General features: G+C 37.3%; 1 protein-coding gene across 9 annotated transcripts; it reads right to left on the reverse strand.

Moving 5' to 3' along the window:
* Positions 1 to 3,311: 3,311 nt before the first annotated feature.
* LOC137709054 (auxin-responsive protein IAA9-like) lies at positions 3,312 to 8,112 on the reverse strand. Of its 9 annotated transcripts, none has more exons than XM_068448225.1 (8): positions 7,874 to 8,112; positions 7,743 to 7,770; positions 6,318 to 6,768; positions 6,006 to 6,223; positions 5,674 to 5,900; positions 5,389 to 5,527; positions 3,985 to 4,046; positions 3,312 to 3,685 (listed from the first exon to the last, which is right to left on the reverse strand). In XM_068448225.1, exons 3-8 carry the CDS (start codon positions 6,723 to 6,725, stop codon positions 3,648 to 3,650), a joined length of 1,092 nt encoding a protein of 363 aa, XP_068304326.1. In that variant the 5' UTR covers positions 6,726 to 6,768; positions 7,743 to 7,770; positions 7,874 to 8,112; the 3' UTR covers positions 3,312 to 3,647. The 9 variants fall into 9 exon arrangements, with proteins under 9 accessions (XP_068304326.1, XP_068304324.1, XP_068304302.1 ...); XM_068448223.1 differs by lacking the exon at positions 7,743 to 7,770 and adding an exon at positions 6,847 to 7,000 and having other exon boundaries at positions 7,846 to 8,112; XM_068448201.1 differs by adding an exon at positions 6,847 to 7,000 and having other exon boundaries at positions 7,743 to 8,112.
* Positions 8,113 to 25,734: the final 17,622 nt, after the last annotated feature.

A 25,734-nucleotide genomic window follows, 5' to 3' on the forward strand; every position in this document is an offset into this window, starting at 1 on the left:
TCAGTCATGATTGTGATTACCGAGGTAGTTCGGTTTTAGTGGTCTGTATCTAATTTCTCCGCGCGTGGACCCTTTTTACTTGCCAACGTGGCACTAGCATACCATGTGGGATACCATGTCATCATCTTCACCATCATTATCATCAACAAATGTGTTTGGCTTAGGGGCGAGGATTCTCTCCGGATCTTGTTTGTGAATATCTCAAAGATCATTTTATTATATTCATTTATCTTATATCATGCGATCAATTTTTATTAGTAATTATTTGTGTTCAATTTTAAGTAAAAAATTTAAAATAATTTTTTACTGTAGAATAATTGATGAACGAACACAATAAAATAATCTCCAAAATTCTCACAAAAAAATCCAAATAGAATCCTATTCCTTTAACTTAGTCCATCGCCTCGTGGCACAGCCGAAGTCAGTTGAGTCAAAGATGTTAAGTCGTATATTCATGAGTAAGAAATCATGAAAGGAATGTTTTGTTTGTCTCGAGACAACTTCTAAATCCTTTTTTTTTTTGTTTAATAATAGTAATCATTATCTTTCTAACCGACTTTTATGTCCATTTCCAAAATCAACCCACGCGGTACTGTTTGGGCCGAAAATTACACCATTGATCCAAGCAATAAAGACTGTTGAGTTAGCATAACTTCCAATCTTCGGATGGAAAAGTGAAGATAATTTTGTTAACAAATAATATTATGGTTTTTATCATAATAATTATTTTCTTTAAAATGAATTATCTTGGTATTTTGTTAACAAATAATATTATGGTTTTTATCATAATAATTATTTTCTTTAAAATGAATTATCTTGGTATATTCTTAAATGGGATAGATACGATGCAAATTATATTTCTAAGCAAGCAATACAGTTCAAGTTGATTTCGGGTTCTTGGAATTTAGACGTGCGGAGGATTAAAGCATCAGAGTATTTTATCAAGAGTCCTAATACATTACTGCAGTGTTGGTAGATGGATACGGATTGGCATAGATATTAGTGCAAGATGAGGATGCCAGATTGGAGTTGGTCATCTATGTGTGCTTGGATTTGGCCAGCCATGCATGGTTACGGCTGAAGGTTTGATTAGAGTTGTTGAATGCATGGTTATCATGCATGCATGTGGTATTTGGCAGAAGTTTATTATGCATGGATAAGGGTTATGATGGTAGAATAAAAAGTATTGATGGATATTCTTAGAATTATGCCGATAATCTAGATTGCATTAGGTTGCAGATGACGGCAAGTCTTGATTGATAAGACGTAGGGTTAGCAATCAATGAAGACTCAGAGTCACAGTGTGAATGGAATTGGTTTTCGCGACTTGGCCATGCATATCTCTATAAATACCAAGCGGCAAGCAACGTAAAAAGGGCTCCAATTCAACACACAATTGCCCTGCGCAAAACCTCTCAAACACCTTGAGATTTTTCCCTTTCTTTTTTCGCCGACACATCTTCAGTTTGGATAAACAGCACTGTGAAGGCAACCGGCGAACATCTTCAGTTTGGATAAACAGCACTGTTGCCGTAGAATCAGCCGTTCCCGAAGCACCTTCAGTTGGGATAAACAGCACTGCGTCGAGGCCGACTGGTTATCTATCCAAGTCTCGGTCGAGAAGGATTTTCAAATCCTTATTGGCAGAGGTCATCTCATTATCCTTTTTGGCGAAGTGAGGTGTTACCAGGTTACTACATTCGGCACCCAGAGAGCCGAATTTAATGTTGAACTTCGTAGAACTAGCAGCCTTGTCTTCAGGCTCGAGAATCCAAAGGCCGAGATTTGTTCCTTCCTCGGCCGCAGCCGCAAGATAAAGAAGTCAGCAACGCGCTCAACGCAACATCAACAAATTTTACTCCTCGGCCTAGCTCGGCCGACGAGTTGGCATGCCCCGCATTCAACCGAAGGACGTAGTTAGCTTATTAGTTACTCGGCCTGCGCGCCACGTAGGCTTTGTAATTTTTAGGATCAACAGGTACAAAAGGTAACTTAGTATTACATTCTAATAAAAAAAAATTTTACTTGTAAGTACGTAGTTTTAAATTCGATTATCGCATAAATGAATTTGATCACATTATTACTAACTTATTATGAAGCTTAACTCATTGTCTCACCCCTTTATGTAAATAATATCATCTGTTAAATAAAACATGAGGTATAAGAGGTTGTCAAAACAAATGCATATAAACGTACAAACAACAATCAGGGCCATAGTAGATTTCGAGTAATTCCAACAAGGTAACGAGGCCCCCATACATATAAAGTGGAACTTGGAAGATATAAGGAAGTTCATTTGTTTCTTTACTACGCTTGTAAATTATTTGATGTAACACGTCACATTAATTAATATATTTATCTCATTAAATATTAGTTGTATATATCACTTGTCACATAAAAGTATAAAATTCTTTGATATATATGTATGTACTCCTTGGCATTACTCGATTAGTTTTATTGATTTTCTATTTGCAAAAGACCTTTGACATGCATTATTACGTGTTCTCTCTAGCATTATTTATTTGTAAAGTTGCATACAATTTTTATGACCCTAGTTCGTGTAATAAAGCAGCTCACATTGTAACTCATTTGTCACAAGGAATGGAGGGTCTTTTCTTTGGATACAAATTAACACGTTCCTCCTTTATTAAACAACCACTTCTTTCGTCACTTGTCATGGTCTGTGTTATCTGATTTACAGACCGAAAACTGTTCAATTGCATGGCTTCATTTGTGTATTTAACGGGCTTTAGCGAGGATGACAAACTTTGATGAAGTCCATATTATATTATATTATATATTTTACCTTATTCTTAGTTATAATTTATTTGTTATTTTTGATAATTTATGATATATTTTGAAGGAATTTTGAAGTAAATCCAATTGGAGAGGGTTCTTGAATCTTTCAAGATGATCGTGTTAAAATTCCAGATTTGTATTACCAACCGTTTGACCGTGATGAAAAAATAAGAGCTCCCAAATTAACGTTTCTGGATATTTTGGCCATTTTGACAGTCAAGATGGCAATTTTAGAGGAAGGTTCATTCTGAGGATTGAAAGAGGACACATTAAGCTTTAAAAACAGACTTTCTTGGGACCAAATTGAAGCTGATTTGGTTAATTAGTCAAAAGTGTGATCCGAATTTTACTTTGAATAAGAAACCTTTATTTATTGTGCTAATTAGATTTCTAGATTATTACAAGATCTTATCTAGGTAGGATAAGGAATAAAGCACTATAAATATAGTGTAGCCGTGTATTATGGTTACTTAGGAGAACTCAGCATAGCTTTTGGATCATACACGCATTCATAACAAAGGGTTCACAGACAATTGGCACTTCACAAACTTGAGGATCCTGCATGGGAACAGGAACCTGTGCGCATACAACTTCAGAGATTTGACTTTCGGTAGTTTTGATAACGTCAATAAGTTAGACACAGAACTCTCAGAAACATGAATCCATGGTAAACAAAAAACACAGATGTAGCAATAAGATAATAAGACCAGCCACCCGTGACGTCCCGTCCAGCCCCAAGATCTACAAATCCTTGCACTCCGAATAACCTGGTTGCCTGTATTTAGGCCTTACCTTCATTCCAAATTCATAGACTGTTGGATGGAAGGCATCACAATGTATATTAATGGCTAGTTCCTGTTCCTGCACTTCTCCATGGCCCTCGGAGCTGCACAGAAAACGAACAAATATAAATACAAAGACAAGAAGGAAAAGTTCCATCCTAATTATTTGTTCAATTTAATTATGTACTAATGAAAAAAAAACACCATAATCAGCAACCAATTAGTTCTACCGTTTCAATCCTAACAAGGAAAAATTCCAAATTTACGGATAAAACTAAACTCCGATTATATAGCTGGAAAAAAATCATCAGAGTGCACATGTCAATAGTAGGGGAAAGTGAAAGGCTGACTTAATTATGTGATACTGATTAATGATAATCCGTGGAACATATACTATGCGCACCTAGGCCGATGGCATCTGAGCTCTTCATAATCCTCATCCTTTTGCAGGTATCAGTAAACATGCTGTCAAAAGTTCATATTTGCATCAGACTTGAAGAAAATAAAATAAAAAAATTGCCCTGGTACAAATTCAAAATTAACAGCATTACACCTGAACATATTTTATTGAAGCAAAATGACAATTAACTATATGCAGGGCAACACATTAAAGCACACCATGCCCACATTTTGAAACACTCCAACCATACCTATCCATGACCATGAGAGGTCAGCGCTATAAAAGAAAAGAGATCACATTCCTAGAATAAGAAACAATCTATCTTATTAACGGTTAAGACGTTTCTTGAAAACTATAGTAGAGCAGAACTTTGTCAAAAGACTCTGGATTCCTTTTTGCGCCATAATGCATAAGCTGTTTTGGGTAGTTTCCTTCTCGGTCGTAAAGCTAATTTTCTCTCATCATTATGCAAATACAAGTTTCCCATATATTATTTATTATGATAGTTGGAATTTTTAAAGATTAGGTCTATGAATATCATAAAATAACATCAATGAAATGTTGGCTTACAGCTAATAGATGTAACAAAGATGCCAATCTTGGTGAAGCTGCCTTATTGACTTCAATCAGTAACGAACAAAGTAAGTAAAATGCATCTACATCTATAGAAGTTGATGGTTAACTAGGTAAATGCAATTACATCAACATTCACATCTTTATAATTCTTTAGATATACTTTAATCGCATTGCTCAACAAGAGTGCCCATAAATACGACTAACATCAAGTTCTATGGGTTACACATTAAAATATCACGTTTTGCCTCCATTCCCATGGTTCATCAGTTTTCCACATGTTCTTCAAGTTCAAGCCATCCCAAGTTAATATCAAACTGATGGCCCTAATCTTCCAATGGAACAACTTTAATGCGCGCATTAAAGTTACGTGCATGTTGTATGCAGTATATAGAAGCTCATATAAATAATCCACGTAGATATCTAACAACCATCCATGAAAGTTCACCGTTTTGCTGAAAAATAAAAGTTCACCGGTTCATTGACTTGCAGGATTTCAAAATCAATTCAGATTTTATATTGGGAATGTAATTAGCACTCAAAATAGTCATCTTGCACTCCTTCCGCCATTATATTTTTCACTAGGGCGGAGTGCAGATAACAGTTCCCTTTAAACTATAGCCAAAGTAACGTAACACTCTTTACCAAATAAGTAACGTAACCCTATGCTACTTGATACAAAGTGTAACTCTATTGCCAGCCTATGGGCAAAAGTTAAGTTTTAAAAGGGCCGTTTTTGAGATTTAAGCTTTTTTGAATCACTAGCAAGTCAATTATGTACATAACCAAAGGAACTTAGTAGATAAACAAATGTGCAGATGAATGAGAACTTACTCCCAAGGAACATCGCCCACAAGCATCCAGTCACCATCTTTGTCCTCGTAAGTTAGAACATATTCTGAGCCATGAAGCAGATCTTTCAGCTTGCTTTCGCTAATCTCTCTGCCCGGAGTTCCATGAGATCCATATTGACCTGAAATCATACAACCATAGCAGTAACTAGATCCATGCAAAATGCAGAAACTTTCTAGTTAAACTCATAATTCAGCCAGCGTAAATCAAATGTATGAAAGAATAGACCAAGACATCTGTAAACATTGAATGTTTACAACTGCTCACCTATGGTAAAACAGCTGAACATCTTTTCAAGAGCAGAAGAAAGTTCCTGGTATGCAGAGTAATTTTTCAAATCTACTTTCCTCAAATAAGGTGCACCATCCAAGCTGACCTTGACGAACAGAGCACCAGGGTTTGATTTTCCATCTACTTCCTCAGTGTTTTTTGATGTAGTGGCCAATGAGTTCTTCCTAAATGATCTTATAGGTGGCCAACCCACAACCTGCGCCCTGACATATAAGAAAGCTGAGACTCCATTTTCATTGTGAAAGGCCAAAGTACAAATTTCTGCCAAATATATTTCAATGGTCTGGCAATTTTCTCGAATCACTTACTTGGAAGCAGGCGCACTGCTAGTACTATTTCCGGTATGATTTGGTCTGGTATCATTGACAGCATGAGGCCTCTCTTGTAAAACCTTTGCTGGTGCCACCTCTTTTGTTTTGGGTGGATGAGTCCCAAGGTTCTCAAGTGTAGAACCAGATTTCAGTCCCAAGTTTGGAGAAGGTCTGGGTGACAGCAACAGGTTTACCTCTGAATTAGCATATTTCCCCTGCATCACAAATCGGGTGATTGTAAAGCCAGACATAATAAAGAAATAAATAAACATATCCAATTCTCTCCTCAAACAAACCAGTTGTTTTTACCTCTGAGAACTCATCCATAGCATCGGAGAAACCTCTCTTGTTTCCCGAAACAACTATTTTCTGCGATGAAGAATAGTGGCCATCCTTTAAAGGATGCAGCAGGAATAGGGGCTTCTCATCAAGTTGAGTGGTGATTACCCTCAAATCTGAGTCTCTCTCGGGAGACTGGGATCCAGGAAGCCCGAGTCTAAGTTCTGTGGCCTTCAAATTCAGACTACTTTTACTTCCATCAGAGGCAGTAGAGACCTTTGAACTGCCTACAGAAGAACAATCAGATAATCCCATGTAATTTCGCTCCTTCAATTCCAAGCTGTTTTGGCATACACTCTCCATAGAACCCGAAGAAGAAACAAATGTAACATCGCTCTGACCCTCCTCCTCACCAACACCAAGCAGTGGCGGTGACATCACAATTCACAATGAAAATCACTTTTAAAGGTTTATTTTAAACCTGCTAAAAGGAACGAATTTTTTTTCAGAAAAACACCTATAAAACAGAAGTTAATGAGAAACAAAAGAACTCAGAAACCTGAAAAGAGGACCAAGAAGCACCAAAAGTTGCATTTAACAAAAGCTGTCCACCCTTAATGAGAAAACAAATCCAGCAGAAGTAGCCGAAAGATTTAACTTGAAACCTTCTTAATTTAATCAAGCATTCCTTAAAATAAAGAGATTCTTGTTTTCTGCCCAGAAACCATGTTATAAGCAAGCGCCATGAAATAAATTACAATGAAAATTTCAATATTCTCAGATAACAATTAATCAGTGGATACACTAAAAAATTAAATGGTGTGAAGCTGAAGAATTTGTTAAATATTAACATCCCTGGTAAAGGGTTAGCATATCTAATTAAAAGACAGATGTACAAAACTGAAATTTTACCACTAAGCATAGAACTTGTTTCAGGTCAGACAACTGAAGAAAATTAAAGACTAATCTACTGATCAAGTTGCAATCATCATATCTACAGAAATTCAGATCCCGAATCACAGCAAACAGCTGAGGAATTATAAAATAAAATAAAACAAAACAAAATAAAACAATTTGATGGTGGGTTTTACAGATTTCAGGACAAATGGTTTTAGAACTTTGAAATAAAACTAGAAAAAAGAAATTCAAATTGATGAGCCTTGATTCTCTGTGTGCTAAAAAGAAATAAAGGGTTTTGTGGGGAAATTCAATGCAAGTAAATAACAGAATTAATACCAGTTAAATTTAAATCAAAATTTCAAAACAAGAGACAGAAAGAAACCCAGCAATAAAATGGAAAAACCAGATATTCATGCTTTGGCTGAAAAGCAATATAAAATTATAAAATGTAAATTAAAATCCGTGCCTTTCTGTGAGATTATGGGTAAAACCCCAGAAATTAGTAAACTAAACTAGTCAATGTACAAAGCAAGAGTGGATTTAAAGCCATGTTACCTTTTTTTTCAGTTCTTCCCTTCAAAGTCTGAGATACCCAAAACCAGAGCAAAAGAAAGAAAGAGCTGAAATCAAAACAACCAAAAAAGAAAAGAAAACTCACTGTCCGTGTCTCTGGAAGGGAAGATTACCATAAACTGAATTTCCAAAAATGAAACGATTCGGCGGAGCTGATTGGAGACTACGGCGAGTATACCTTAAACGACTGGGTGGATCAGTGGCTGAACAAAAGGCAAAACAAATTTTGGATTGAAGAAGAAGAGGTCTTTGATTTGGCTGACAGTAAGCTGAGAGTCACAGAGAGAGCTAAGGACCCTCCATACGGCACAAGCGAAAGCTTATTGGCTGTCCGATGTGTACCTCTCTCTGCGTACTAAAATAACGGGTAATGTTATTCATATATTTTTGTATTATATTTTCATACTATTTTGGTATCATTTGATGTGAATAGCCACATCATTTGAATTAATCAGATTTTTAAATTTAGTTCATTATTCAATAAACTAATAATTAAGAAAAACTAGTTAATTAAATGATGATTGTGGTATACTTGAAGTTTTTCTCCTTCATTTCCTTGGATTTTGCAAAATTTTCAAATAATGTGGTTGTCCACTTCAGATGTTACCTAAAGAGATATATAAATGTGGTATAAAAATATAGTATGAATAATATTACTCTAAAATAACATAATTTTAATAAAACAGGGATAATGTTGGAGGACCCAAATTTTAAATCAAAGTGTTATGAAAATATGGTTTCATTCAAGTTGACTAAAATACTGTCTCGCTCTCTAGACTCAAATCTCTACACCTGGAGACCTAAATCCTCCTCTTTACATAATTTAAATAAAGTGTTGATAAACACATCCCATTGTCTTATCTTCCCATCCCACCAGTTTATAAAACTTTTACTACCATTTTTACCCTTTTGTAAAATTACATCAAAGGACTTGGAAAATTTTCCCCACCCATGCCCGCATCGCCGAGGAGGTATACGCTGTCATAGCTCTCAAGCGCGTCCTTGCTAACATCCGATCCCATGGTGGCCTCGCCTGAATGTCCAACCCCTAGAGAGGGAAAGAGAGAGAGAGAGAGAGAGAGAGAGAGATCGCAAACCACCACGACCACCATCAAACCCACACGCTATCGGTCACTAACAACCCCAACACCTCGTCGGGTCCCTTCGTCAATCTCAAATTGCTCCAAGAAAATCGAGTTCTCAGACCCACCATCTGCCTCCACAATATTGACGACGACAGTTGATGGTCTAGTTATTCCAGGTTAAGTCTCGTGCGCAGCGACCGCATCTCGAGATTATTCCATGGTTGTTTATTGTTCCGTTCAGATTTGTCATAAAGTTGGTATTAGGGGTTCGATAAACCTATCATCATTCGATTTGTGTGTTGTAGATGTAGTTGGAATTTTGAGGAGAGAACCTCTCATGTCCAATGGCGACTGCACAGCCTAACGTCAACTAGCTTCAAATTGAGCCCGTTTGACTGATGATGCAGTTAAGGTGAAAAAAAATGGATTTAGATATTTTAGGTTATTTTAGGAATAATTGGGGTGGATTAATAGGATTTTAGTTTTTTTATTTTTTATGGTGGGTGAGATTATAATGTGGGGTGTAGAAATAGGACAATGGGGTGGATCTAGTAGCATTCTTTAAATAAAAGCTTTTAGTTAAAATGGTTTTTGAAATTGATTTAACTCTTTATGTTTTTTTTTAGCCACTCAATACTACTGCCTAGTAGTATTCCTCTTTATAGAAACTCAGAGTTCTTGAGAGAGATTTTCTTAGATATGAAGAAAGATGTATTTTCTCATTAATTGTAAATGAATAATACAATTACATATATATAGCCTTTTGGCTATTGACTGTTAACTATCTAAGACTAATTACATTGTGTAACAAACTAATTACATTTGTAACAAACTTATAACAACTAATAACCAACTCTAGTCATGATGTGACATCTTCATCTTTACTCCCCCCCTAAGCTAAACTTGGAAGAATCAAAGGTTCCAAGAGAAAGCTTAGACTACAGAAACAGAAACCTACTTTTAGACAAGGCTTTGGAATGAATATTTGCAATTTGATCCTGGCTACAAGCATACTGAACTGCAACTAAGTTTGCAAGCACTAACTCACGAATATAATGATAATCAATCTCTACATGCTTAGTTCGAGCATGAAATATAGGATTGGATGCAAGTGAGATGGTCAAGATATTATTACACTAGAGAGTGGGTTTGTGAGATAGAGGAAAACCAAAATCTTTGAGCACTTTGCATATCCAAGTAATCTCTACAACAGTGTGAGCCAAGGATCTATACTCAGCCTCAGTGAATGTATGAGCCACAGTGGATTGCTTCTTGGCACTCCAGCTAACTAAATTGGTGCCCGAAAAACATAGGAACCACTTGTAGACCTTCTGTCATAAGTACAACTAGCCTAATCTGCATCAGAGTAAGCTAACAAGTGCATTAGACCTTTCTTAAACCAGAGGCCATCAGCAATTGTACCTTTGAGAAATCTCAATATGTGTTTAGCTGTTTGCATATGGATAACAGTAAGGGCATGCATGAATTGACAGACTTGATTCACTGCAAATAAAATGTCAGGTCTTGTCCAAGTTAAGTATTGGAGAGCACCTACAAGAGATCTATATTCAGTGGGATTTGCAAGTAATTCACCACTGTAATCTAACTTCGGAGAGCTAAAAGGAGTGCAGCATGGTTTAGATCCAACCATGTTTGTTTTCTGTAACATATCAAACAAGTACTTGCTTTGATCAAGAAACATAGCATCAGTGGTTTTTTGGACTTCTAAACCCAGAAAGTAATGTAATGGCCCCAGATCTTTAACAGGAAATATAGTACTTAACTTTTCTATAAACTGGTTGCAGACATTATAATCAGGGCCACTAACTAGAATATCATCAACATAGACTAGTACTATAACTCGAGTGACCATGGGATGCATATTTGGTGCAGATAAAGAAGAGTGCACAGGTTGGTGTATAGGCACAGGTTGAGGATAATGCACAGATTGTGAAGATGCATTATGCTGTGGAGAAGTGGAGGATTATGGTGATGGAGGCATAAGTGTAGTGGATATAGATGATGTGGGCATAGAAAAGTGGAGATCAATAGGTGATGACAGAGAGGAAGAATGATCAACAAAGGATGAAATAGGCTTGACATCTTTAAATGGAAAAGTTCCCTCATCAAATGTGACATGCCTTGAGATATAAACCTTATTGGTGTTCAAATCCAAACATATATAACCTTTATGTTGTAAACTATAGCCTATGAAAACACACCTCTTACTCTTTCCATCAAGCTTAGATGAGATATATGGTTTTAACCATGGATAACAACTGCAACCAAAAACTTTAAGTTTGGAATAATCTGGATACTTATGGAACAACAACTCCCATGGTGATTTAGTATTTCCAGATATAGGTAGCCTATTGATGAGATAAATGGCTGTGGTAAAAGCTTCAACCCAATAATGATGGGGAACACTAGAGTCAACTAACAAAGTCCGAGCTGTCTCAACAAGTTGCCTGTGCTTCCTCTCCACACAACCATTATGTTCTGGTGTGTGTGAACAACTAAATAGATGCACAATACCATGAGTATGTAAGATTTAAAGTGTAAACTTGTAAATTAACCCTTTGAGTCTGAACGTAAGATCTTGATTATTACCAACAATATTCTCAACATAAGCTTTGAACAGTACAAAAGTAGAGTACACCTCCGATTTAGTCTTTAAAGGAAAACACCAGTTCTATTTGCTAAAATCATCATCTATGAGAAAATAATACCAAAAACCACTCACTGAAGTGATAGGGGCTAGTCCCCACAAATCATAATGTAATCGCTCAAAAGAATGAGAGGTTGATATAGTTGATGAACCAAATAGCAGTTTATGATTTTTAGCTATAGCATACTTGGAGCAAAAGAAATCAACAGATGTTGTACCTTGAATAGCAAGCTTATTACTAGAGATTGCTCTTCAAAATATAGTAAAGGAAGGATGTCTCAACCAGCTGTGCCAGAGTGTAACTAAACCTTAGGCACTAACAAGAGCATAAGAAGATCCAAGAAATTAACTAGTAGATGGACAACTTTGCAAAGGGTAAAAGCCATCTTTAACTTGACCCTGCAAAAGCGTCATCCCCGTAGCATGATCTTTCACAACAGATCCATCAGAGTCAAGAGTTAAGGCACGGTAGCTATCTTTAAGAATTTAGGATGCAGATAATAGATTATGTTTCATTTGAGGAACATGAAGCACAGTGCTTATCTTAAAATCAACATTAGAAGAATGCAAAAAAGAATGACCAATATGGTGTATAGAGAGACCTTTACCATCACTGATGTAAAACTTTGTCATCTCCAATGTACGATGTTGGTGAAGAAATGTTGTCAATGTCATTAGTGATGTGAGATGTAGCCCCAGAATCCAGAAGCCAAGATGTGGAAGGCTTGGAGGTATAATGTGCACACACTGCTGCAAGTTTTGCAGGAGGAATCTTCCTAGAAATGTCAGGGTTAATGTGATTGAAGCATTTAATGGCTTCATGGCTTGTAAAGCAACAGATTTGGCAAGGAATATGAGTGCCAGAAAATGAAGAGTTGCAAAACCCTTGCTAATGACTGCGATTAGAGTATTGACCACGATAATTTCCTCTGTGTCCACGATTAGTGTTAAACCGGCCAGTATTGTGATATTGATTGCCCCGATTGTTATTCTTTCCATGATTAGAGTTGAATAAGAAAGACTGTTAAGGTTGTGTAGCATAAATTTGAGGCGGTCGAGTTGGAAGAAGAGGCGGTTCAGACTGAATAGAAAATGCCTAAAAAGGCTCAATGCTGGAGGAAGAAAGCTTCTTACGACGAGACATTGAAAGCTCATTGATAAGTAGAAGGCCATGTAACTCATCCAGAGATGTTGAAGAGAGACATAACATGACAGAATCAATAAATGATTCGAAATCATAAGGTAATCCAACGAGAGTAGCCGCCATTAAATCTCGATCAGAGATAGGTGCACCAGCAGCAGACAGAGAATCAGAGAATTTTTTTAGTTGTTGAAGATAATATGCCACAGATTAAGTACCTTTCTAAATTGCTTGAAGACGAGACCGAAGCTGATGGATGTGAGCATTGGAGATTCCACCAAAACGCTGCTCAAGCTTGATCCAAAGATCTCGAAAGGAAGACACACCAACAATGAAAGGAATTACATCTTCCGAGAGTGTAGAATTAAGCTAAATCAGAAGATTCTGATCCTTTTCATACTAGAGCTCAAAAGATGGATTAATGGATCGATCTGGAAGAAATGACAATGGACACGGCTCAGTACCGTCAACAATTTCGAGTAGTTTGTATCGCCGGAGAATTGGTGCAAACAGAGCATTCCATGGAAGATAGTTAGATCTCTTGAGCTTAATTGGAACCATGCTTCCAATGTTCTGAATTATGAGAGAGGCATACGAATTCGACAAATTAGGGTTTGTTGAGGGATTTGGGGCCGAATTCTGAAGAGATTCATGAGGAGAAGAAGAATCAGACAAACAAGCCATGGCAGTCAGAGGCAAGAATTACAAGAGCAGATCGTCGAGAATTAGAGAGACAAAGCGGAAGTGAAGATCGAAATGGTTGTGAGGCAAAAGGCGAAGGATACCATATAGAAACTCAGAGTTCTTGAGAGAGGTTTTCATAGAGATGAAGAAAGATGTATTTTCTCATTAATTGTAAATGAATAATACAATTACATATATATATATATATATATATATATATATATATATATATAGCCCTTTGGCTATTGGCTATTAATTATCTAAGACTAATTAAATTGTGTAACAAACTAATTACATTTGTAACAAACTTATAACAACTAATAACCAACTATAGTCATGATGTGGCATCTTCATCTTTACTCTACACTTGAAAATGAGAGGTCTTAAGTTTGAATCTCATGGATGGTGAATTTGATACCAAATTAGGCTACCCATTGTGTGGCTTTGCCGAACTCCCATTCCCCTTAATGTAAAAGTATCGATGTACTAAAAAATATATATTCCTTACTGTTATCTCTAATAATAAAATTCGATAATCTTGTTCTTGACTTTAAAAGCGGAATATCGCCACTTAGTACTATGGTCTGGTGGTATCCCTCTTGACTTGTAAGGAAGAGGTTTTAGGTTTGAATCTTGTGGAAAGCGAATTTGATACGAAATTAGGTTACCAAATGTATGGCGTAGCTAAACTACATAAATTCCATAGCCTCTATAGGGCAATCATTTCTTTTTGGATTTGCTCATAGCAACTCACATCACATGCTTGTAGTCTAATATCTTAATGAATATGGTATTGAATTTCTACCCATTCATTTCGAGTCCGAAACCCCCTTCAAATTAATGTAATAGTTTTCAAACTCATATCCTCCCTGAATATAATGATAAAATAATAATAATAACCACAACGACAACAACAACATTTATTAAGAAAGTAATAAACCACAGAAAGCCCGAAGCCAAGCAGAACGCGCCTCAGGAGGAAGAGTATGTCATCATGACCAACTATTAGAAGAAGACTAACCAATACTAGCAAGAGCATCCGTCACAAAAACTTGCTTCACGATAAATAATAAGAATAAGATATCTTGGAATTTGCAAGCTAGTTTTTGGACATTGTTCATACAAAAGATTACTACTCCAATGGTGGAACAAATACAATAGAAAAAGGTCAGGTTGCCTTTATCTATAGATGAAGAAAAGAGTAAGGCTAGCAATCTTTGCATTAATCTTTGTATTTGGATATTTTCACTTCTTCACATGATATGCGTTATTTTTACACAAAAAAACAAAAGAATTATTTGTTTCTTTCTGCAATTTATATTCTTCAACTAATTTTTTTTTTTTTCTTTCTGCAATTAATTTTCTTCAACTAATCATTATTTTTATTTCCTTTTGCAATTAATTTATTTCTTTATGTAGATCTGCATTTTATTTATTTATTTCTTTCTGTAATTAATTTTCTTCAACTGGAACCCAAATAAGAGTTTGATCGAGAAGTAAACATCCACGCGTCAGCAAGTCGCAGTAGACTCGCTTTTTGAGCCAGTCCTGCTAGCATTCCCCTTATTTTTCATCATTAATTCCTAGTCTAAAACAAAAGTCTTGTTTTTTGTGAAGCAAAATAACGCATGCCATTTGAAGAAGTGTAAAGATTTAAATGCAAAAGTTAGTGTAAATGTTTCTAGTACTCCCCGAAAAGAAAAAGTTAAGTTAAAGGGTAATGTTAGAGAAATTAAATTTATAGATAAAATTTACAAACTAAATGATATGTCAGTGTCACCAAAAGGAAATGAGTATGTTTATCAACGCTTAAACAATAATTTAAGGGAATACTTCCATGTCATTTAGTGTATAAAATTTAATCTCCCTAACATTACCCTAAGAAACGATTACCAAATCATTTTTTATTCATTTATTAATTTTGTTTTAAGGATAGAAAAATGATTAAGTTCAAGACATTCCTCGCTAAATAAGTTCAATACATTCCTCACTGCATAAAATTCCCACATGTTATAAATACAAATCGATTTTATGAAATAAAAAGTTTGGTAAGACGTCAAAGACATAAAGCTCAATAAACAACACGAGCTGATTTTTAAAATTTTTATTTTGGTTAAAGTGGTACGAGTTGAATTTTTTTATAAGAGTATAAACTCGAACTAAGTTAGTTTTTGCAGATCTAGGTTTAGTGGAGTTTAAATTCATTCTTTTGTTGTTTTGTTCTGTTGTTTAGATAAATTTAATGTAATAATCTTATCATTTGTTGGAAAAAAGGAATTGAGTTAGTTCTTAATGTACATATATATGTACTTTAATATGAAGAGCACATTTGGAGAAGGGGATCACAATTGAGAATTTCGAACTAATTAAGTGGTTGTTTGATATCCTAATTAAGGGCTTGAAATAATAATCTTATTAAGGGTTTTTATGTGAGAGCCCCATAATACGATTCAACAATGTGATTTTTATGTTGAAACTAAAAGATTGATTGATATCTTTCTTCGATCTAATTTTTAGTTTCTAAAATATAATAAATGTGGCTAAATTACTTAGGGTACGTTTGTTACATTTTGTAGAATAATACTTGTTTTACACATACAAAAAACGAAACAAGTGTAAAATGCGCTTGTCACATGGTTTGTAAAGAATGAACTCAAAAAATGAAACATGCATAAATCAACGTTTAAGCTAAGTTTCGTAGATCATCACATTAATGTTTCATATGTTTTTTTTTTTTTTTAATTGAGAATCAGGGGAATGACTGTGTAATCAGACCGCCCCCCAATATCCAAATACTAAAGAATATGATCAGATATTTTAATTCATTATATAAAATTATCGATGCAAAACTTAAAAGAAATATAAAATCATTTAATCGTCGAACTATATAAATTAAAGGGTTCTTTAGAAAAAGACCTTTGAAATTCTTATTTTCCAAACAAAAGCCCACATAATATTAAACTTCCAAATAAAACCCAAATTTCAAATAGAGTACCATGTAGACAAATATGTAACCAATTATTATCACATATTTACAACTTATGCCACAAAACTCTAGTTATGTCAATAAATATTATTACTCACCCTAATTATGATTAGCAATTAACCCCATATGAAAATTTTACCTTTCTTGTATGATAAATATTAGGAATATATATATATATATATATATATATATTTAGCCATGTTCATAAACAATTATGGGCACATTTTTATTTTGGAAAAAAAAATCCTTTGTACAATCAGTTATTTTGCATCAAATAATAATATTGTTTTATAAAACAACAAAAAATCAATTAATATTCTTTTATGTTGTAGGTAAATTATTTTACCTAGATTATTACATACATTAGGCATTTTTTGTTTGTTATCGTATATGCTTGTTAAAAATAATTTATCTATATTTATATGTAAAATATAAGTAAATTAATTTTGAATCAAATAGTATTAATTTTGTAGGTAAATTAAACTAGTAGTTCCATTATTTTGGGAAAGTTAAACAGTGCCTAAATTATTTCGTAAAAATTAAACCAAGATAAATTATCTCCATTAAAATAAAACAGTACATATTCGACATAAAAATAAATAAATAAATAAATAAAATAAAATAGTAGATACATTATTTTCTTATAAGATTAAACAATAGGTAAATTATATTGTAGGTACATTATGTTTGTAATATAAAAAAAGAAATTGAAATTCATAAACAAAAAGTAGTAGATATATTAATTTTTAATCAAATTTCCCTTATTTGTTGGTGAATTATTTTCATGCATTATTATATATATTGGGCACATTTTACTACTAATATATATGTGTGCAATAATTTACCTATATTATCATATAAAATATAGATAAATTTATTTTGAATCAAATAACATTTTTTATTCTATAAGTAATTTTTTTTTTTTTTGAGTTGAAACGATAGCGACTTTATTAATGTCGAGAAGGCGACATACAATAATCCAAGAGGGTACCCTGGAGTAAATTATTTTGCATGTATCATTACATATGCAGGGCAAATTTATTACTAATACACATGTCCAAATAATTTACCTATATTTTTTAAATATAGGTAAATTATTTTATAGTGCTCTTTCAAATTTTCATTTGGTAAGAAAATGACAAGATTAAATTAAAATTGTCTAATTTTATGCAAATTTAAAAAACAATTACAAACTCTTAAGGAAAGTATTAACATTATTAGTTCTTTTTTGCCTTAACATACAATTTGTTTTGATATATTAATGCAATGATTTTAAACATTAATACATTTCTTTTCATTACTCTCTCCCTTCAAATCTACATAGAATTAAATATCTACATCAAAACTGTAATTAGGGGTATTTTAGGCATCTGAAAAATGCAAAATGTGTAAAGGCAAACAAAATTAATGAATTTACTTATGTGGAGCCTAGTCATTTGGTTTTATTCAGATAAAAAGGCTATGTCAGGTTTTATGTAAAGAAACTTGAGTTTCAAGGGCTAAAGTCATATTTTTAGTAAATTAAAGGATTAGAATCGGTTGTAGAGCCAAGTATCCATGTTATTTCAAACAGCTCCTCCCCTCTTTTCTACTTCACAAGGTGAGTGTAGAACCAATACCAATTTGCGAGTCTCAGTATTTAATTTTGTGAGATAGGATAAAGTCTTTATTTGCCACAATGAAAACAAATATCTAAGTATGATATTTTTGTAATTGTGCATTTCTATTTCAAGTTATTTGATACATTATATTCTTCTTTCGACCTATCGAATCCATACAAGAACCTAGGTGGTCTCAAGACCTTCCAAAGTCTAGGAGAAACGCATATGAGGATATTTCGAGCGCCTCTAATTGTCTGGGCAGGTTGTCGCGGTAGTTGAGAGTTATTGAATGTATGCGATTTGTTCAATGGTTCCTTCACGGAGCAGTTTTAGCCCAGCAATTTTGGTACATCCATGAAGGACGCATGCAGTGGCGTCATTGCAAGGAAGAAACCTCCGAAACTCTTTCTCCTATACGTCGTCGTTTCTTGCTTTTACTAACGTTAAATGAAACGAGCGTTTTGGATGTTGAGGTTCTTTAAACCACATGGAATTATTTACTCTATTTTTATTTTATTTTTATAAATGTTTTGTAGAGACGGATTAGGTGAGATTAGCTCTTCGCTAACAGTCGTGTGCGAGACACCAACCCTCTCCTGAAGGAGAAAAGACCATTGCACCCAGAAACCCTGGTTCGTCCCCCCTCTACTAGGTTTTATTAATAATACGAAGAAAAAAAAAGGAAAAGTAAAACAAGAGGTGGGGACTAGGCCAATACCTACTAAAAACAATTAACGAAAATTATATGTTCTAGTTTAAGACTTCTTCAGCTTCAATCACCTGAAATTGATTTCCCATAATTATGCTGCTTATATTTCGTTGCCAAAATCCACCTCCACAACAACAATTTGCTCCTCATGACCTCGAATGGAAGAAGGGAAGCCCGACACAGTCTCTTCTATAAGACACATCAGCAAAATTAGGTACCAAGTCACACCACGTAAAACTACAATTCATTGCACCAAAATTAGCAAAAGCATCTACCAAATAATTCCCTTCCTTGAAAATATGGGAAAAACGCAAGCGCAAGCAAGCAATATGCCATAAACAATGTGCCCAAGAAACTTTAAGAAACCATGGAACATCCATAGAGTGAGCTGATAGAAGGCTGATGACATGCATAGAATCAGTCTCTAACAAAATGTTATGCCATTCTTTATCCCAAGCAATTTGAATTGCCTCGATCACAGCTACAATATCTGCAACAATTGCACTTGGATAAGAAGATAAGGAGGCAAACGCTCCTAAAAAATACCACTAGGGTCACGAAAAACACCACCAATACCCACCTGACCATTCCCTTTACAAGACTCGTCTGTGTTAATCTTAATCCACCCAATGGGAGACGGACGCCCAAAGACAGGCACAAAACTAAGAGCATCCAAAGGATTAGTCCCACTAAGTTGACATTTTTATTTATTTAAATCACCTAAACCTACTAGAGAAAAATAGAAAGAACTCTTTTTCTTTTGTTCAGAAAGGAAGATCTCTTTACTCTCTGTAGAATATAGAAAGCTTTCAACCTTTGTAAATAAAGAATTATACAGGCATAGGCTGTTGTACATTATAAACTTGTACACTTCAAATCCCAACTCTAGCCCCAAACCAAACCACGTGTTGTCATGCCATCACCACTCAGGCAGTTGCCTTCAGCTGCTCACTTCGCGTCGCTCATTCAATTTTTGTCTAAAATTTTTTTGGGAACCCCCTAAAATAATTCTGAATCCGCCACTGGACCAATTAATTCTATTTCACATGTATTATTCTTAATATTCCATACTTTTTCACATGTATTATTCTTAATATTCCATACTTTTTAACTCTGATCACTTGGACACACATTATGATTGTGTACACTTGTATAATGTGCACACTTTCTAGTTATAAACAAGCAAATGATTAGGGCTTAATTTCCATTACGAAATACAAACCAAAAACAAAGACATTCATATCAATAGCCAGAAATTTCATAATTCAAGTTCAACCACCCCACTCGTTGATTTCCCTATTCTCCTATACTAAACAAGAGATTCCCCTTCCTGATTGCCCCATGTTACATCCAAACTCCTACTTAAACCATAAACACTCTTCACATGACATGAGTGCACTGCTACGTGACGTTTCATATTACTATTTAAGAACATAGCACATGTACACCATTATGTGGCGTTTTATGCTAATAAAATAAAGACATGTGAACAAAAAATTTACACATACTTTTATGTTATTGAAATGAAATGTCACCATAACGGTATACGTATGTCGTGTAATTTCTTCTCACAAATTCACATGCATGACTTTAGTTACATTGAATCCCACAGCCCACGGGCTGCATTCACATGCCCTATTTTGTACCCAACCGGGGCCCCACCTTACATTATTAAAGGGCAAATGTGGGAAACCCTCATCATAATGTCCGTACACACAAATTGATGCTTTTGAGAAAATTATGATGCCAAATCATTTTTAGACATGCCTATATGGCAAAGAATATTGGGGAAAAAAACTTGGGGTGCAGGTGGAATTAAGGTTCTAAAAGACGCTAGGTGCTAGTCGGGCGGTGAGCTGGGGCCTAGTGCCTAGGCGGATTTAACTAAATTCATTATATTTCATGTAAATAAATGTATGTTTATACTTAAAATATATATAATTTCATCATAAATTACAAAATAGAATAACACATATATTATGAAGTATTGGAACATAATGAAAACATGGGGAACAAGCATATAATGTGTGCTCATTTAAGTATTCGACAAGTCTCTTACAATTTATTGAAAAAAAATAAAATGCAAAATGAAAGTTATCTATTTTCTGCCTAAGTGAGTCGATACCTAGGCGGGTCTGGACGGGTGCCTAGTGTCACGGGATGACTCTTTAAGCCTTCCGCCCGTGCGGCACTTAGACTTGAAAACCTCGATGAACAAGCTAAGTAAGCCTTTGAAGCCTCGCTTCCCCGGATTGAATCACAAAGAAAGCTAAGATAGCTTGGAGAATGCTAAGATCACTTAGAAGATGGGAGAATGGAAGCTTTGTATTGAAACTTAGGAGAACTTTACAATTGCTTACAACTCTTGGATGCTTTGGCCAAATGGCCTTGCCTCCTATTTATAGGCCTAAGTAACCTCCTCAATGGAGGGTTCTAGAATTGCCTACTTACATCCAAAAATATCTAGAATAGTTCTAGATACAACTTGCCTAATCTAGATTGTTCTAGGTGAGGCTTGAATATGTACACTTGTGTGGATTGTTCCGGAATGCCCTAGATTATCTTGAACGCTCCGCCATGTTCTTGATTTTTCCGGGATGTTCCGGAAGCTTCCATGAAGACAAGGCTTTATGGGCTTAGATATATGATGTCTTGGGCATTTTCTTTGTTTGTAACATGTGGCCCGTGACATCCTCCCCCACTTAAGCCGTCGACGTCCTCGTCGACTCTTGCCCCTCGAATGTATTAATCAAGTCCTTATATTGCCATAAGGACGTCTCCTTCTCCCATGTCGCTTCGGAGTATGGTAGCCCTTTCCATTTGACAAAGTACTCCACATGCTTTGGTTGTCTTGGTCGCACCACGACACGCTTGGCTTCGATGCTCTCCACTTCTTTGTCAAATGCCTCCGTCATCAAAGGGGGTGCTTGATGAGACTCACCTCGGCTTGGTTCCTCATTGTCTGCATGATAAGGCTTCAAGTTGCTCACATGGAACACCGGGTGGAACTTGAGACGGGGTGGGAGTTCCACGACATAAGCGGCTTTGCCAACCTTCTTGATGATAGGGAATGGTCCCTCATATTTCCGCAACAAGCTCTTGTGCAAGCCACGAGTACTCTTGTGCTGAGACGCATTAAGCTTCACAAAGACTTGGTCGCCAGTTTGGAACTCCACATTCCTTCGCTTACGATCCGCCCATTTCTTCATCTTCTTTGAAGCCTTCTCCAAATGAGCTCGAGCAAGTTCGTGGGCTAATTGCCACTCCTTAGCGGTTTTGAAAGCGGCTGGACTATTCCCCGTGTAGCCAGTCGCGACCGTGTTCGGGGTCAAGGGTTGTTGCCCTATAGCCAACTCGAACGGACTTTTTCCCGTCGACTCCGAACGTTGCAAGTTATAAGAGAATTGGGCAACATCAAGTAACTTAGCCCAATCTCGTTGATTGGCACTAACATAGTGCCGCAAATAAGTCTCCAACAACGCATTAACCCGCTCCGTTTGTCCATCAGTTTGGGGATGAAAAGCGGTGGAGAAGTCTAATTTTGAGCCAAGTAGCTTGAAGAGCTCCTTCCAAAATCTACCCGTGAAGCGAGCATCTCGATCACTGACTATGCTCCTCGGAACTCCCCAATACTTCACCACGTGCTTTAGAAACAAGCGTGCAGCTACTTCGGCTGTGCACTCCACCGGTGCGGGTATGAAAATGGCATACTTGGTGAATCTATCGACCACGACGAAGATAGATCCACATCCATCAGACTTGGGCAAATGTGTGATGAAATCCATGGTTAAGCACTCCCATGGTCTTGATGGGGTGGGAAGCGGTTCCAACAGTCCTCCCGGTTGCCTTTGTTCCACTTTGTCTTGTTGGCACACAAGACAAGTCTTCACGTAGGAATCTACATCATCCCGCATTTGGGGCCAATAATAAGCATCACTCACCAAGGCCAACGTGCGGTGAGTGCCAGGATGTCCTGCCCACATTGAGTCATGGCACTCCTTCAGGATTTCTCTCCTTAAGCTTCCCCACTTTGGGACGTAGATCCGCTTGCCCTTGGTGTATAGCAGGCCGTCCTCAAGCCAAAACCTTCTTGTCTTCCCATCCTTGACAAACTCCACAATGTTCTTGGCTTGGACGTCATGCGATAAACCTTCTCGGACACGGCCCAAGAGATGGCTTTGCGGCTTGAGTACCGTAGCCATTAACTCTACTCGTCTACTTAGAGCATCGGCCACCACGTTCTCCTTTCCTTGCTTGTACTCTAGTTTGTAATCAAACTCCGCCAAGAACTCTTGCCACCTTGCTTGCTTAGGTGTGAGCTTTTGTTGGGTTTGAAAGTAGCTAGTGGCAACGTTGTCCGTCTTGATGATGAAGGAAGTACCAAGCAAGTAATGCCTCCAAACTCTAAGGCAATGGACGATGGCGGTCATCTCCTTTTCATGGGTCGTGTACCTCTTCTCGGCATTGTTTAGCTTGCGACTTTCATAGGCTATCGGGTGTCCCTCTTGCATCAACACTCCTCCTATGGCAAAGTCGGAAGCATCAGTGTGCAACTCGAATGGCTTACTAAGGTCGGGCAACCTTAGTACAGGCTCCTCCATTAGGGCCTTCTTCAACCTCTCAAAGGCCTCTTGACACCTGTCCGTCCATTCCCATGCCTTGTTCTTCTTGAGAAGGTCCGTTAAGGGTGCCGCTATAGCTGAGTACCCTTTAATGAATCTTCGATAGTAGTTGGCTAGCCCCAGAAAGGATCGAAGTGTTGGTACCTTGGTCGGCGGTTCCCACTCTTGAATGGCCTTGATCTTGCCCTTTTCCATCATAAGTTTCCCATCCTTTATCTTGTGGCCAAGAAATTCTACTTCTTGGGTGGCGAAGGAGCATTTCTCCTTCTTGACATAGAGTTCATGTTCCCGAAGGGTCTTGAACACTATGCGCAGGTGCTTGACGTGCTCCTCCAAGGTCTTGCTATAGATAACGATATCATCGATGTAAACAACGACAAACTTGTCAAGATAAGGATGGAATACCTTGTTCATCAATGTGCAGAATGTTGCAGGGGCATTGGTCAGACCAAATGGCATAACTTTATACTCGAACGAACCATATCTGGTCACCATCGCCGTCTTCGATTCGTCTCCAGGGGCTATCCTCACTTGGTAGTATCCCGATCGAAGATCTAACTTTGTGAAGTACCTTGCTTCACCAAGTTGATCGAATAAGTCGGCGATCAACGGAAGTGGGTACTTGTTCTTGATGGTAATCTTGTTCAATGCTCTATAGTCGATGCACAGCCTTAGGCTACCTTCTTTCTTGCGTTGGAACAAGACGGGTGCACCATATGGGGACTTGGAGGGTTGGATGTAGCCAGCATCAAGTAGCTCGTTGAGTTGCTTCCTCAATTCCTCCAACTCGGGTGGCGACATCCTATAAGGTGATTTGGAGGGAGGCTTAGCACCAGGCTCCAACTCAATCGCATGGTCGACCTCTCTCCTTGGTGGCAACTTCTTTGGCAGTTCCTTAGGCATCACGTCCGCGAACTCCATAAGGACTGCTTCCACTTGTTTCGGCAAAGGCCCGTACTTCTCCTCCCCTTCATTCAACATTAGGGTTGCAAGAAATGTGGCCTCGCCTTTCTTCCAGGACTTGGCGAATTGCATTGCCGACAAGTGCTGGGTGCACTTCTTAGCTTGCCTCTCCAATGGCACCAGGCAAGGTTGTCTTCCTTCGTCCAAGATACAGAAAATATTGTAGAAGGGAATGGGAAAGGCTCGTACCTTGTCCATGAACTCTAACCCAATGACTACGCCATAGTCGTCCATCTTGACAATGGTGAAGTCGATCTTTCCCTTCCATGCGCCAATGTCTACTTGTACATTGCGTGCAATTCCGACGATGGGGGTGGCAGCGGAATTTACCGTCTTCACGCTACCGGGCTCCTTTGTGACTCGGAGGCCAAGCCTTATAGCTTCCTCCGACGTCATGAAGTTGTGTGTTGCTCCCGTGTCCACCAACACACGCGTCGTCTTGTCACCAGTCTTGACGTCGACGAACAATGATCCTCCCTCAACTTGAGCCTTAGGTTGTGGAAGGGTTGTTTGGATTGCATTCAGCAGACGGATGCATCCCATCCTTGCATCGTTACTCTCCTCGGTCTTGTCCTCCTTGAAAGCTATGGCCTTAAGGGCGTTCTTTTGTGGGCAATCTCGCATCATGTGAGGGCCGTTGCATAAGTAACAAGAGGGTTGCCAAGACTTACCCTTGCCTTTGTCATGCTTATCGGCTTTCTTCTCCTTCGGTTTGCTTGTCTCAGCCCCTTTGCTTGTCTCCGCCTTATCCTTCGGCTTATGTGCTCCCCCACTTTTCTCATGGTTACTCCTCTTCCCCGTGGACTTGGAATCACCTTGGTGGCTTGATCTAAACTCAATCAAGGATTCGGCGGCGGCAATGGCATCAGACAATGTTTGCACGTGCCTCCTTTGTAGTTCGAGTTTTGCCCAATTTTGCAGTCCACTCATGAAGTACATGAGCTTGTCTTCCTCTAGCATGTTGGGCACCTCGAATAACAAGCTCACGAAGGTGTTGACATAGTCTTTGACACTCCCCGTTTGCTTGAGCCACCTTAGTTTCTCCTTAGCTTCGTACTTGGCATTTTGGGGATAGAAGTGCAACATAAGATCTTTCTTAAATTCATCCCAAGTGGTGAGGGAGAACGTACCTTGTTCAATCTCCATGCTCCGGCGACGCCACCACATAAGGGCATTGTCAGCTAAGAACATGGTTGCCGTTGCGATTTTGGACTCCTCATCTTCAAGCTTCAGGTACTTGAAGTATCGCTCCACGTTCCACACGAATGTGTCGAGCTCCTTTGCTTCCCTTTTCCCATTATAGGATTTGGGTTTAAAGGAGTCGATTACCTTTGAGTCCAACGTCTTGATTTCCCTCGGCCCTTGCACGAATTGCTTCACAATTGCTTCTTTGCAAAACGCCACATCTCCCTTAAGTTCTTTTGTGTCTTTTACCTCCTCTTGAAGCGCCACAAGCCTTGCCTCCATGTTGTCAAGGTGAACCTGGACTTCCCTCCGCATTTTGTCTGCCATGGT

This window comes from Pyrus communis, chromosome 1 (genome assembly GCF_963583255.1).
Source record: "Pyrus communis chromosome 1, drPyrComm1.1, whole genome shotgun sequence".
NCBI lineage: Eukaryota > Viridiplantae > Streptophyta > Magnoliopsida > Rosales > Rosaceae > Pyrus > Pyrus communis.